A 14864-nucleotide genomic window follows, 5' to 3' on the forward strand; every position below is an offset into this window, starting at 1 on the left:
TGTAGCTTCCCGCTCTGTTCTGCCATCTCATTCTCACACTCTCATGATCTAACGCTCCTGTTCTGGCTGGCCTCCAGTCATTCTGTCAGCATGGAGCTTGTGTCCATGCCTTGTCAATCCCTTTTATCAGTCTACCTGCTTTTAGAGGGAAAATGCTGGAAACTCACAATCCACAAGGTGAAAATGAAAAATAAATAAATAAATTAAGGTAACATGACACATATATTTGTCAATGGCAAACTTATGAATAACAATAGCTGATTTTCTTGTTTTCTTTTCCACATTACTAATTCAACATATTGTCAAACTCCAGGTGTTTTTTCAATCCCATCATTCTGTAATGACAAAACGCCATTCGAAAACAGAGCATGTTAAGAGTTTGTACAAACAAACACAGCATTGATTCATAATCCATCCTTTTCATATCCAAGCGTGGGAACTGGCACATATTTGAACCACCGGGATGATGTCATAACAACCCCAAGCTACTATGACATCAAACAGACTGAGCCGATGATAGACCAGACTGCTTCTCTTAATGGCATATTCATTCACTTCTAAATCATTGGGTCTCCAAGGAGCAATTGCGTTCATTGAAAAGCTGTACCGACTCCCAATAGTGAGAGTCTGTGCTCATCCCAGCTGCAAGCTTTCATTCACAGTCGCACCATGAGGAAAACAGCCGGGGTGCTGAGCTGTGCTCTCTCCTGTGCTTAACACTGTATACACACTGCCAATCAGCCGAAGCATTATCAGGCTCACTGCCACTTTCTTACTACTACCTGTCTGACTGCCTCTCCAGATGCTGTAAGACACAGACCAATTCAGCTTACATAATGAGCCATATATATGGATAATAAAAGTAATAAAATGTCTAGATCGATCAGTAGACTGACAGACAGACAGACAGACTGATAGACAGATAGATGTATGCATATATATGTATATCTTTTCCTTGTTTTAATGTAATTCTTTCAATATTACTTGTTCAAATGTTATTTCAATTGCTATATTATTCCAAATAACACTGTTGTATACTGTATGTTCTCTGTTCCTATGCATGCTTTGGAAATGCAAAATGTTTTTTTTCATGCCAATAAAGCTGAATTGAATTGAATTGAATTGAATTGAATTGAATTGAATTGAATTGAATTGAACTGAATTGAATTAGATAAGACAGACAGACTGGCTGAATGATAGATTAAATGATAGAATGATAGATAAACAGACTGAAATAAAAACAGGATAGACAATCAGACAGACAAAGGCAGACAAATCGAATGATAGAAGGATCAACAGAACCATAGCTGGATTAACCAACAGAATGACAGAAAGATGGATAGATGGTGAACTTTGTGTGTTAATGAAATTCCACAGTAGGAGCTTAATTCTTGTCCAGAGTGGCAGATCAGGGAATGCTGGGAACTCCCACAGTTTAGCCTCAATTGGGCTCAAAAGGTGAGAAAGCAATGGCAAAGAGATGGAGAAAAAGGATAACAAGCAATAATCACAGGACAATGAAATGACAAGATTATTGATTCCCCCTCCCATTCCTCACACCCTCTGGTCCAGAATGTCACTTCTATATAAATGCAATGGGGACAGTTTGTTCTTATTCACTCTGCTCTGGAGTTGCCTGTCTCTCTTGCTTTAGCTCATGTCCTCTATTTCCCACAGCAGCGCAGTCATCCAGCACTACCCCTGATTTATAGCATCCTGTAGAGAAATACAGATTCAAGGGACAGGAAGAAAGACAGAGCAATTAGAGAGAGAGAGAGAGACAACTACGGAGGGCAGTGAAGAATGTGACAGAGAAAGAAAGGAGATGGACAGAAAGATTTGACCTCTCCAAGCAATACGTAACATCTAACCAACAACTCTCTTCTTTCAGAGGAGCAAAACTAAGTAAAAAGAAAAAGAAAATTAACCAATAAGTAGACCTGCTCCTTCAGCGACTGAGCCTGTTCCTCCTTTTGATTCCACAATCATATAGTCAATCAAAACATGGATTTCTACCAGGCAAACCTGAACAAAGCTGTAAGCCCACATTTGTAAGCTGTGCATTTTATTGACTTTCATGTGACATCAAATATATGACAGATATTTACAAAAGTCCATATGGAAATATTTGTATAGGAAGAAAATACAGCAGTGCTACCTTGTGTTCACCAACAAAAACATCTACAATATTTTTTAATTAAAACTGCAAACTTTCCAAACACAAATGACCTGCCAAAAGAAAAAGCTTGTTTGATAATCTGATGGATGGCAACAGTTGCTAAGGTAGGACTGGTCAGTATGGTCTAGTGAAAAGGGATGCACCGAAATGAAAAATCTTGGCCAAATTCAAACGAAATGAAACACTGGGCCAAAGCCCGAATACCGAACACGTTTTTTTTTGCGTTTTCCCCCCATGTATTTTGCCAATTTTTTCCACCATTGCATAAATTAAATACCCAGATTTAGCTTTTTACTGTTTTGTTTTGCTTTTCAAAGAAAAAAACAACTATTTAAAAATATTTACTTAACAATGAACATTTTTAACATTCTAGCAGACATTATATCAACAAAGCAATGTCTTGTAAAAATGCATAAAAACGTTACTGAGCAACTGACGAGTAACACTGTTTCAGCGCAGATTTTCATCTCGCTTTGGACTTTGAACCCTGTCTAACAATCTCGTGCAAATCGTGCGTGTATTAGAAAACATAATGTTCTACAGTTTATTCACTAATTGTTTAAGGCCATTTCGCCATCTCAATCATCATACAGTAACCAGCAACAACCACCCTTCCACTTCTCATCGGAGACATGAGATGCAGATTCAGTGCTAAGCAGTCTCTCGATGTTGGTGCTTGTAATGATTTTTGCATCTTTCGGACAGTTTTAAATGCTTCCACACTGCAGACATGTTTGCTGCATTAGCGCACCCCTCTATTTGATCGCGTCACGTCATTGTTCGGTACAATTTATTCAGTCTTTTCGCTTATTCAGCCAAACACCGAAATAACTTTTTGTGCTATTTTCGGCTGAATAATTTCGGTTGCCGAACATTCGGTGCATCCCAAGTAGTGAAGCATCAAGACAGAGAGAGAAATAAGGAGAAAGAGATCAAGGAAAGACAGAGAATGAGAGAGCAACAAGAGAACAGAGGGACAGACAGAGAGAAAAGAGTGAAAGAGATTGAGATTGAAAGAGATAGAGATAGCGAGAGGAGGCTGTTCAGAATGCAGATATGCATTTAAAGTGGAAATAAACATGAAAGTGTTGCCAAAAATACACCTGGGTTGACAGCGGCCGCAGGCGATTGGATGAGCTCATGAAGAGATTGGACAGAGAAGTGAAGAGTACAACTCAACTGAAGAGAGCTAGGAATTATATAGATGATTAGGATCATATAGAGAACCAAAAATGCAAAAATTGACACAGAATATAACTGGTTTGACCAATGAGTTGAGATTCTGCAGATGAGATGCAAAAAAGGCCAACTCAAGGCCAAAAGGATTTAGTGCTTAAATCATAAAGCTATATAATACTTCTTTTTTTCGCAGATTTTACAGGCTTTAGAAATGTGCTTGTTTTTTTTTTGTTTGTTTTGTTTTTTGTTTGTTTTATGGTATCTGGTTAACAAAAGTATATTAAATTCACACTATACCTATACTGGTGGTTCTCTACCGGGGGCTGGGGCCCACTAGGGGGCCTCAGCAAACTTCCAAAGCGGCCACAAGATGACTCAAAGTAATTAAATAAATAGATTATTATAATATATGAAAATAATATAACTGTAACCTAAATGCTAAAATGATGAAGAAAAAACAAAACCAAGACATGAAAGAAGTTAAACCATATTTTTCTATTTTTTAGTTTTAAACTATATTGTTTTTAGTGAAAAAAAAAAAACAGTTATTTATCTCTACACATCTGGAATCACAATTTATTAAGCTAAATAGACCAATACTCCCAGTTTCTGTTAAATCTGGAACAAGCCTGAAAACAAGAAGCTTTTTCATAATTATAGCATATACGTATACTGTAATAGAAATACTGAAAATACTATCAGGTTTTGATTTTATATTATGTTATTTATAAACTTTGAGTACCAATTTTCTTTTATCATAATTTTTTTTTAAGCAAAAATCTATAGTAACACCATGGTTTTATTTATTTTTTGTTTTACATTTTTATTTAAGGTAAAAAACCCAAAGTAACTCTGTGCTTTGAATATTGTGTTGGACATAAACATACAAACACACCCCAAATCAGAGATGTACGGTGTTCCAAGCGGTATTTGAATGGATTGAATGGAACACACTGTGATTGACATTTGTGAAACAGTTACAGGCTGTCACTTGCAATGCATTACTGTGAGACACATCACAATGAGTTTGGTGTCACTGCCACATGGGAAAAGTGGGCGATTTCAGGAAGAGCAGAACAGACATTTTTTGACCATCTGCTTGCCAGGGAACACAACAAGCTGTACCAAATCCCAGGTGCAGAAAGTTAAAAATAACAGTTTCCAGCTTCTTGTCAAATTTGACATAGACAGCAATATGTTCAGTGGAAATACATTCAACAATCTGACGTAAGCACTCAGCCTCTCAAATGAGAGAATATGAAGGCAAAACACAAACTCTGTCTCTCTCTCTCTCTCTCTCTCTCTCTCTCTCTCTCTCACACACACACATACATGCACACACATACAAATATATCACCGCAAATTCACAACGAAAAGCTGAATTCCACCAGTCTGTGTATGTGAGTGGAGTGACTGGCCTGGAGCATCTGTACCCTCTGCTGTGTGTACGTTGGTATGCTGTGTGTGGCTAAGCCTGGGCACCCTTGCTGCATGACAGAGGTCCAGGTCTAACACCTGTCCACCGCCATCCCTGTCTCTCCGCCTTCACACCCTCACACTATAGAAACACATCAACCTGTGAGGACACATCACAACAGGTGTGTAGTGTTAACACTGAACAAGCTCATTTATTCTGGCTAGATGCATCAACAGCATTCATCTCCCACTGCAGGACAGAAATGTGTCAGCCACTAGATATTCAGATGTAACATTTGTATTGAGGTACACTCACAGCGTGATTTAAAAATCTGTTAAAACTATAATGTATTCTGTTAACTATTGAGCACATTAAAGTGGAAACAATTTTGTTGATTATAATAGGAGTGAATTAGTTTTACCACCTATTGTCCAGTGTAAGGATGGTGTTACTGAAGGTTTGTAACCAAAAAAAAGAGTTACTATAGGTTTTATATTCAAAAAAATACAATAAAATTAAAGGCACCTTCATAACTTTCTTTTAAAGTATAATAAAATATTAGATATGTGATAAATTATATAAGATTTTAGACTTACAAAATACTCCTATTAAGTACCATCATCAAAAAATGAAAACATGGTTGAAAACATGATTTCTTTTTCTTCTTCTTCAGTATTTTGTTAGCGTAATTCAATAAATATTCAATCTAATGTAATGTAATAAATAGAGTTCTGGGTAAATAGGAAATCCAAGACATAATAGATAAAGCTAAGATGGGAAATTTTGTACTGAAGACAAAATTATTATATATTTTTTTATTTCTTCGAAGATTTGAATAGCATACATAACCAACATTATGAAGGGCCAGGCCATAATTCTTACTATTCATCTTAAAGGGTTACTCCACCCCAAAATGAAAATTTTGTCATTAATCACTTACCCCCATGTTGTTCCAAACCCGTAAAAGCTTTGTTCGTCTTCGGAACACAATTTAAGATATTTTGGATTAAAACCGGGAGGCCTGTGACTGTCCCATAGACTGCCAAGTAAATAACAGTGTCAAGGTCCATAAAAGGTATGAAAGTCATCATCAGAATACTCCATTTGCCATTAGACGTGCAATCTGGGTTATATGAAGCGGCGGGAACACTTTTTGTAAGCGAAGAAAACAAAAATAACAACTTTATTCAAAAATTCCTTTGTTAACAGTCTCCTCTGTGTCTCTCCATATCACCGTATGCTTTGTATGCTCTTCTGTATCATCCGCGCTACAAGGATGCACTGTTTTCTTTCAAATCAAAGCTAAATATACATAGAAACAGCACATCCTTGTGGCGCGGATGACACAGAAGACCATACACAGTATACAGTGATATGGAGAGACACAGAGGAGACTGTTGACAAAGGAATTGTTGAATAAAGTCGTTATTTTTGTTTTCTTCCCTTACAAAAAGTGATACCGTCACTTCATATAATGCAGATTGCACGTCTGATGGGAGATGGAGTATTCTGACGACGACTTTCATACTTTTTATGGACCTTGACACTGTTATTTACTTGGCAGTCTACGGGACAGTCACAGGCCTCCCGGTTTTCATCCAAAATATATTAAATTGTGTTCCGAAGATGAACGAAGCTTTTTCGGATTTGGAACGACATGGGGGTAAGTGATAAATGACAAAATTTTCATTTTGGGGTGGAGTATCCCTTTAAACCATGTAATATAGTTAGCTAACTGGCGAGTAATACCATTTTATCAAAGCCAATTTTTACTCTGCTTTAGCGCTTGGCAAGTGTTAATGTTGGACCCCAAACACATCGTTCTCAGAACAGCAGACTCTGTCACAGACTGGTATCAGTGTCCTTCAGTGCTGGCAGATATATACAAGTTGATACAGCAATGAGCTCAGACCTCCTCCTTTGCGAATACTCTGCATCAACACATTATTATGGTCCTTTTCCTTCCTTTTCTATCTATCTTTCTCTCTGTGGAGTCACCGTATTGTTCCTAGCTTTGTGTGTCTCCAGTTTTCCCTGCTTGTGGCATTCTGTGGTTAAATTGAGAAAGAAAGGGAAAGAAAAGTAATTAAATGGGAATTAGCGTGTGAGGGAGATTGTGCCTACAAGAGGCATATGTTAAAAAAACGACTTGGCAGGAGCTTGTGTGGGGGAGAATACAGATGAGGTGTGTTCGAGTGTCTGGCTTTGGCGAGGCACGGAGAGGCCATGTCTGTGAGGAACTAGAAGCGACGTGAGCCTGTCAGCCGTGGTCCCTCAGATAAGCTGAGAAGATAACGCGTGTGATTCGATCAGCCGACAGAGGCTAGGGCTCTTATTTTCTGCATTAATTAGTCGTCTGTTCTAATTTATTCAGCTAGAGCTGGAGGTCTAATCAGAAACCGGACTGCATAGAGTTTGTTTTTGTCACAAAGCCATTGACTAGGTGATTAACATTTAAAAACTTGAGTAAAATGTTAAGGGGGAGAGGAACAGAAAGTGAAATATTCAATATATTTCTGCCAGGCAAGCACTCTGGGCACTGAGATGCTTGCAGTATCAAAAGTCAGCAAAGTTCAGATCAATATTTAGCTAAAGAGCAAGATTTTATTGCTTTGTTTTAACCTGTGGCCAAGTGGGTACATGACTGTTATATATTGTTGCTGTTGATGTTAAAGAGCTGCACAGTTTGGAAGAAGTGGTCATAAATGAGAAATGTGGGAAGATCATTTTTAAGTTAAATTTGAAAAAAAAAAATGTATATGAACTCTGATTTTATTGCAATTTTAATAATTAATAATATTATACTTGATAACAACCAATTAGTTCTCTTTCTGATAAAAAAAAAGCACATTCTAGATGGCAGCGCCTGTAAATTAATTGCATTGGTCTAAATTATCACATGAAACTGCTCATAACAATATAAAATTCTCACACCAGGACTATTATCATTAACGAAAACTAAAAGCATTTTAAAAAAAATTGCCATTACTTGAAATAAAATAAAAATTAACAGTTTTGGTATTTTATTTAACATTCATTGTTTTCATTTATTTTAAGTACTAAACTAACTAAAACTAAAAATGTAATACAATTTATAGATATATTTAAATAAATAAATAATTACATATATGACAAATAACACACATCAAAATGACTAAAAACTGAACTAAATAAAAAAAAAAATATTTAAAATATTGACAAATACTCTCTCATTTTAGTATCACAATGATACAAAAAACAACATTGAATCACTCTCAACTATAGTATCTCACAGAGGACCGATCTTCTGTGATTCTACCAAAAAAAATATATATTTATGATAAGCATTTTCCATTTTTCACACTTTTAAAATGACAATTTCTCATTTATTCAGGTTTTTTAAAAAGTTGAAGTGGTGAATAAGCAGTATCTTGATTTTAAGGTGTTTTCACTTTCTTTAATGCTGTTTTGTCATATTTTAAATAATTTTGAAAAGAGGAAGTGGCCCTCTGGTTAAGAACCACTGTAGTAAGCACATCTAAGCTGCTGATTCAGAGGCAGCACAAATGTACAGTATGTACACAGATTCATAATCATGGGAAAATGCATAAATTAAGAAATGACTTCAAAACAGAACTCCAGCTTTAAATCTTAAGTACTAACCTACTGGAGTCCATCATACTCACACTGATTGAATTCAATCAGTGGACAGAAAAAGAAGGTATAGAGGGCAACCCAGACAGAGGAGTTTGCTGGCTTCTGTCTGGTGTTTCTCTCTGAGGATTCATCAGGCTGTTTCAGTCTTCTAACCCAAGCTCTGCCAACATGCCCCCTTACTCCATGACTCCAACTTCCATCTGTGCTCACATAAACAATCACTGCCCTCACCCCTCTAATACACATGCAATCAAGATGATTAAGCAATGCCAATGATTGAAAAGTAATTACTAGGAATAGCAAATGAGCAAAAACAAAACCTCAGCCCAGAGCTGCTGCATGGGGATGTAACTTGCTCCCAAGATGAGAGTTTATAGATTTACAGAGAGTGTCACAAAAGTCTCCAAATCCCTAATCTGTCTGGTGTGGCTCCAGCTGTCAGTTACGCATATGATCCCTTAAATAATCAGTTCGTCATTTAGGTTGTCAACCAGGTAGTCCTTAGGGAAGGCATCCCAGATCCTTTAGATCAGAGATTGATGAGATTTCTACCTGCGAGGAACTGCAATTAACTGGAGTGTCTGCTTTAAAGGTCCTAATGAGTTCCCATTAAATTGATTTATAGAATCATTATCATCTTGCTATGAAAGGTAAAAATGGTAGCTTGGATAATACATAAGTCAAATTTTAAAAAGTACCTACTGCTTTCACATCAAGAGGAGCAGTTGGAATAAAAGCAATCCCTCAAACTCTGTAAGTTAAGAAGCCTGTGAAGTACAGCAGGTCACAAAGAGCTTGTTTTACTGATAAAAAGCCAGACGGTAAAGAATAAAAGCTACAGGTACTTCTGAGAAAAAAATTAATCATCACGTCTCTGGCTTATCTAACTAGCTGTATTGCTGATTTTACAAGATTTGACATCAGTAGACTTTATATAAAGGACCATAAAAAAACTCTATCTCATATTTAATGCAGAGAAAGGATATTTGAAAGAAATGTCCATCATTCTAGCCAAAGATATTTAACAGTCTACTCACAGCCAATAACTCTGCGTGCCAAACAAACTGCACTACACATGGGAAATGTGATAATTGATTTCAACAAAATTTGACATTAGGACATTGCAAAGCATGTTAAAAATGCAAAGCACAAATATTTATCCATAATAAAATTATAAAATAAAACACAATAAAGAAATTAAAATAAATACCAACTTATAAAGTTACTAACTTGACCAAAAATAAAGTTTACCAACTCAAAAAAAATCAGTTTGTTTTTGAAACTGACGTCTGTGTGAGTTGTTCTTTACACATCTCATTGCTACCAAGTACAATCGGCCTTTTTGCATGTGAAATGTCACTGAAATTTCACAATAATGACCACACCTTAGAATGTGACAATTTTCATAATGGCAGTGTGTTTATGATGCCTGCGTAACCAAATGTTCTGACAGCTAATTGTAATATTTGAAGGATGGATGCTGCAGGATGTCAATATTGGGCAGGAACCTACAGCTGTCACTCAAGTGTTCCCATACTGCACACAGATCAATCAAGAATTTTACTCCAAGACAGGATCAGACAGCATCCAGACAGCTCTGCTGAACTCAAGCTGGCTGGAATCTGGACGGAAGGACCCCCCGCTAGCTGCATGTGAAAGTAGCTTCAGCACTGTTTTCCAATTAACATCAGTCTTTAGCGCACCAGGTAGAAAGCCCCCTATTTGACAGGCTAATTAATCTGGAAACCTGGAGTCCCCACAGACTTCAGTGTACCTCCAACACTTAATCCTGTCAAAAAAATGTCTCAACTGTAATGAACTATGGGGAAATGAGACTAGGATTCAATATAATTAATGCTAAGTTTAGAAACAGAAAATTTCAACTAGTAGAAAAGATTGAGAAGATATTAGTGCCAAGCGATATAGATATAGTTATAGATAATGTCAATATCTTTTATTCTTTTGATGGCTTTGTTTAAATGTTTCTATTTCAAATAAATGCTGTTCTTTAAAACTTTCTATTAATCAAAGATTCCTGGTAAAAAGAATTCATGGTTTCAACAAAACATTAAACAGCACAACTGTTGTCAATAATAATAATAAAACAAGAAATGTTTCTGGAGAAGAAAATCAGCATATTAGAATGATTTCTAAAGGATCATGAGACACCAAATATAATATAAATAAAATATTTCACACTATTATAGTTTTTACTGAATTTTTATCAAATAAATACAGCCTTTGTGCACATAAGAGACTTTCAAAACATCACAAAAATCTTATACATTACATATATATAGGTTATTTGATGAGAAAAAAGAGTGAACCAGATGAATCATTGAGTCATTGTAGCAAAGAAAAAATATAATAACTAAATATACTTTTGCTATTTTTCCTGCATTTCTTTTTACAATATCAATATATATAAATATAAAGGTGCAATATTTTTTTCTAATGAAAGAGTGCATTTCTTATCTTTGTGATTATAAAATAATTGAAGGAAAAGCTATTTATGGTTATTTATTAAATATTTCGAACAGCTGAAATCAAAGCATAACATCTTTCAAAAGTCACATTTCAGTTTTAATGTAAAAAGGATATTTTCATACAAAAAATACATAAAAAGCATATTTTTATGCAGCTCCGGTTGCTTAGATGCCTCTGTGTTTGAGTTCTGTTGTTTCCATGCCGCTGACTGGACGGAGTAACATGACTACACACGCTATAGTATGTTTTTAAGGGGAAGGTCAGGGTTGCCAGTTCGGGCTGCCGCTACGGGGTTGTTTTTAGTCTGATTTTTAATTAAAACGATCGCCCTTGATGCGATTTTGGCGGAGGGGACACCCAACAGAAGGGAAAACTCTAGGGAAAAACAGGATAGGGCTAGTTTTTATCTAGTTTCGATTAGCAATCAGGCTTGTTTTGTTTCACGGATCTGGCAACCCTGGGGAAAGTATTAAAAGGATTAAAAAATGAAATGACCGACGTGGGAAAATTAGGTCGGTTAGAGGTTCTGAATTTTGGTTTCGATTAATTTTCGATTAATCATCCAGCCCTAGTACAAGTTTTCAAGGTGCAAAACAGGAAAGCTCTGAAACTAGTCTACTACTATTAACAAAACTGTCAAAAAAGACTGAATATTCAAAATTTACCCAGCTATAGTTGAAAGGTCAACACTATCATCAAGTAGTCCAAACTCAGGTTATACAGGAATAAAAACACCTTTATTCAAACAATATTCAGCAGTTTGAGGATTAACAAAATTATTCTCATTTCCTGCAGACATGAACCTGCATGTAGAATTAATATTAAATTTTTCAGTTTAATGAGTGCATTTCTTTTGGACTGAGTCATAGTATTAATCACAGCATTGGTCTTGAAAGAAGCATTTAAGCATGATGAGCAAGGGACAGCCTAAAGCTAACATCGCTTTCATCTTGCGGGAAGAAGCATTGTGGCACAAGACACTCGAAAACTAAGATGATAGGGGCTTGGTGGGGTCAACACCTGCCTCTCACTTAGCTCATTTATCGCTGTCGCATCAGCTTAAGTGTCCATCCCCCTGAGTGCCGTCCAATAGACCAATCATACTGCACACAGGAGGAAAACAAAAATGTGAGAAAAGGCCACCTGAATAATTGAGGCAAAGGGTGAATTATGTTGAGCAATACTAGCATGCACAGTCTGAGGTAAAATGCCATTTTCCATGAACGATGCCAAAAGTATGTGGAACACAGGACAACAAACAGCTCAGAGAACTCAATAATATATGGGAATGTCATGTTGTTATGGAAATTGACATCTGGTTGTGTGTTAGGCAGATTGGATTTACATCACCAGTAACACTCAATATGGAAAAGTAAATCGATACGTAATTGCATATGCCACAGGCAGTAAATCACAGGAGAGAGTAACATTTTGTACATAAATTCGATTGGGATGTTTCAGCTACTACACGAGCAAACCTTGCAGAAATGTACACTATCTTCCTTCCACATTACACTGAACAAATGCTAGCAGAGCTTCCAAAAACTAAACACAAGAAGAGCACTGAGCAGAATAAATCTCAGCAGCATTAGCGTGAAGCTAAGAGCCTCTCCAAGTTTCACAAAAGTATGGACGTTTACACAAAGAACATGAGATATTAATAAATATGGCTACATTATGTAAAAAACCTTAGCCTGAAAGCAACTTCGAAAACCTCCAAGTAGCGAGTAAGTAAAGAATACTGATGTTTACTTCACTAATGACTCATGCTAGCTAACTCTTACCGTTACAAGAATAGACTAGATAAGAACAAAGAGTAAGAAAAATCAATAGAGACAGCTGAGACATGATGCTGCTTAATGAAGCCTGACGTCTGTTTCCTCTATTTTCATGGCAAAAATGAAAAATTATAGATTTGTTTGGCAAGCAGCTGGTTGAACAATTTCTGTGACATGGGTGGTTAATGTAAAACATAATGAGATGTGTTATAAAATGCCATTTTAGATTACAGCCTCCTTTGTTTCTCGAGGATATGAGCTAGAGATGTGCATTTGGGTCTTTTTGATGGCTAGCTGGTCTATGTTCACATGTATCAAGACTGATGTCTCCGGCCACTGCTTCAAGGATTAGTTGGTTTTTTGGCTATTTACTCATTCCAATGTCATCCAAGATGTTCATGTCTTTCTTTCCTCAGTTGAAAATAAATTCATGTTTTTGAGGAAAACATTTCAGACTTTTTCTCCAATTAGTTCACTTCAACCAAAGTCCCTTTAAGGCAAGTCATGTCAAAACAACGATGATGGATGATTTTGAAGTTGAAGGAGAAAATCAGATGGAGTTCAATACTACTTCTGCCTACATCATTGTTGGTCACTGTTGAAGTCCACTATATGGAGAAAAAACCTGGAATGTTTTCCTCAAAAGCCTTAATTTCTTTTAGACTGAAGAAAGAAAGACATTAACATTGGATGACATGGATGTGAGCAAATTATCAGGAAATTTTTATTCTGGAAGTGAACTAATCCTTTTATGTCTCTCACCACAAACAATGTATTTTTAAGTGTGTCGAGTTAAAAATACTTTTAAAAACTGCATTTACATCATTTCATCTATTCATTTTTTAACACATTTAAGCACTGTTGTGGTCCCAACCACAGAGTACAACCTAAATACCCCATAAATACCAAGTTCACCCAAAAATGAAAAACATTTACTCATTCTTATGTTGTTCCAACCAACATCCAAAAATGATTTTTTTGAAGAATGTTGGTAACAGTTTCAGTGACCAAAAAAATCTTCTTTTTCAATATCCACTTTTTCAAATGTCATACAGGTTTGAAATGACATGAGGGAGAATATATAAACTATCCCATTAGACCCACACCATTAGTCTCAGGTACCATGTAAATGTTTTTACCACTGCAGAACATTTGTACTATTTTCATGTAATATACATAAACCATGAATTTTAATATGCGAAGTACGACTGATGACAGGAACCATAACATTTCCATTTATGAGCTCTTACCCTGCGTCTGGTCGATGTGGCCCAGGGTTTCTATCTGTTCAACGAGATCATTAGAGTTCCACTGACTCATGCCCAAAAGCATGGCTGTCTTCCCCTCCAGCACCTCTGAAAGAAATCACACACAAACACACATTCAGTGAGAGCAGCATATGATGAGGCTGAGACAATCAATCATTTAGCTCATCGGCAGGATAATGCTATGCTCATCTCAGCTGGAATGCAGCAGTACATCAAAGACTATTAAGATTCATCGAATTATCTTTAAATACAGCTAGAGCCATAAAGTGATGTCCGTCTAATGAGCACAGAGCGAGCGATCAACCACTCCGCCAGTACTTGTGAGACAGACGAGTTCTTGATGGAGGACTCGACTGTGCGGTTCACAGCGTGTGACAGCAAACTGCAAGCCCAATGCCGTGTCAGATCTTGCTGGGCTGATATTCCAGTGTGGAAAAGAGGTTGTGACAGGGCTCTGTCAGGCCTGCTCGTCTGCACCATCCACTCGAGCCAATCGGCAGCTGTTTGTTGCATGCTATTTGCTAGACTGTCAATTGAATTGGTTTTTGAGTTGTCTCAAACAAGAGTATACAAACATAGACATGCACGCTCACAGAAACAATGCAAGGGAAGCTCGGGGTTGAGAGACGAAGCGTTTTAAATCATAATCCAAATACTGGCAGTTACTGAGTCGTGTCGAATGGAACGGCGCTTAGAGAGAGCAGGAAGAACATAGATCTTCTGAAGTGTGAAATGTGCTTAGCACAAAGAAGAGCAATGACAGCAGCCTGGCTCCTGAAGGAGAAACAACCACCTATTTCAGTAAATAAAACACATAAACTGCTAACACACAAGGGTCTGCAGCAAGGCTCACTGAGAAAGGATGACAGCAAAAAGTGGGAGTTAAAAGGAGAAAAAGAACAATGTAAAAAATGTGGGAA

The 14864-nt window shown here is 36.7% G+C and overlaps 1 protein-coding gene across 1 annotated transcript in view; it reads right to left on the reverse strand.

Annotated features, from left to right (window-relative positions):
• Positions 1-14864, reverse strand: part of LOC109056116 (membrane-associated phosphatidylinositol transfer protein 3-like) — a 73000-nt gene that overhangs the window by 40119 nt on the left and 18017 nt on the right. Inside the window, exon 3 of the mRNA XM_042739609.1 lies at positions 13927-14031. Coding sequence (XP_042595543.1) covers positions 13927-14031 — 105 coding nt within the window. The remainder of the gene's footprint in view (positions 1-13926; positions 14032-14864) is intronic.

This window comes from Cyprinus carpio, chromosome B15 (genome assembly GCF_018340385.1).
Source record: "Cyprinus carpio isolate SPL01 chromosome B15, ASM1834038v1, whole genome shotgun sequence".
Classification (NCBI taxonomy): Eukaryota; Metazoa; Chordata; class Actinopteri; order Cypriniformes; family Cyprinidae; genus Cyprinus; species Cyprinus carpio.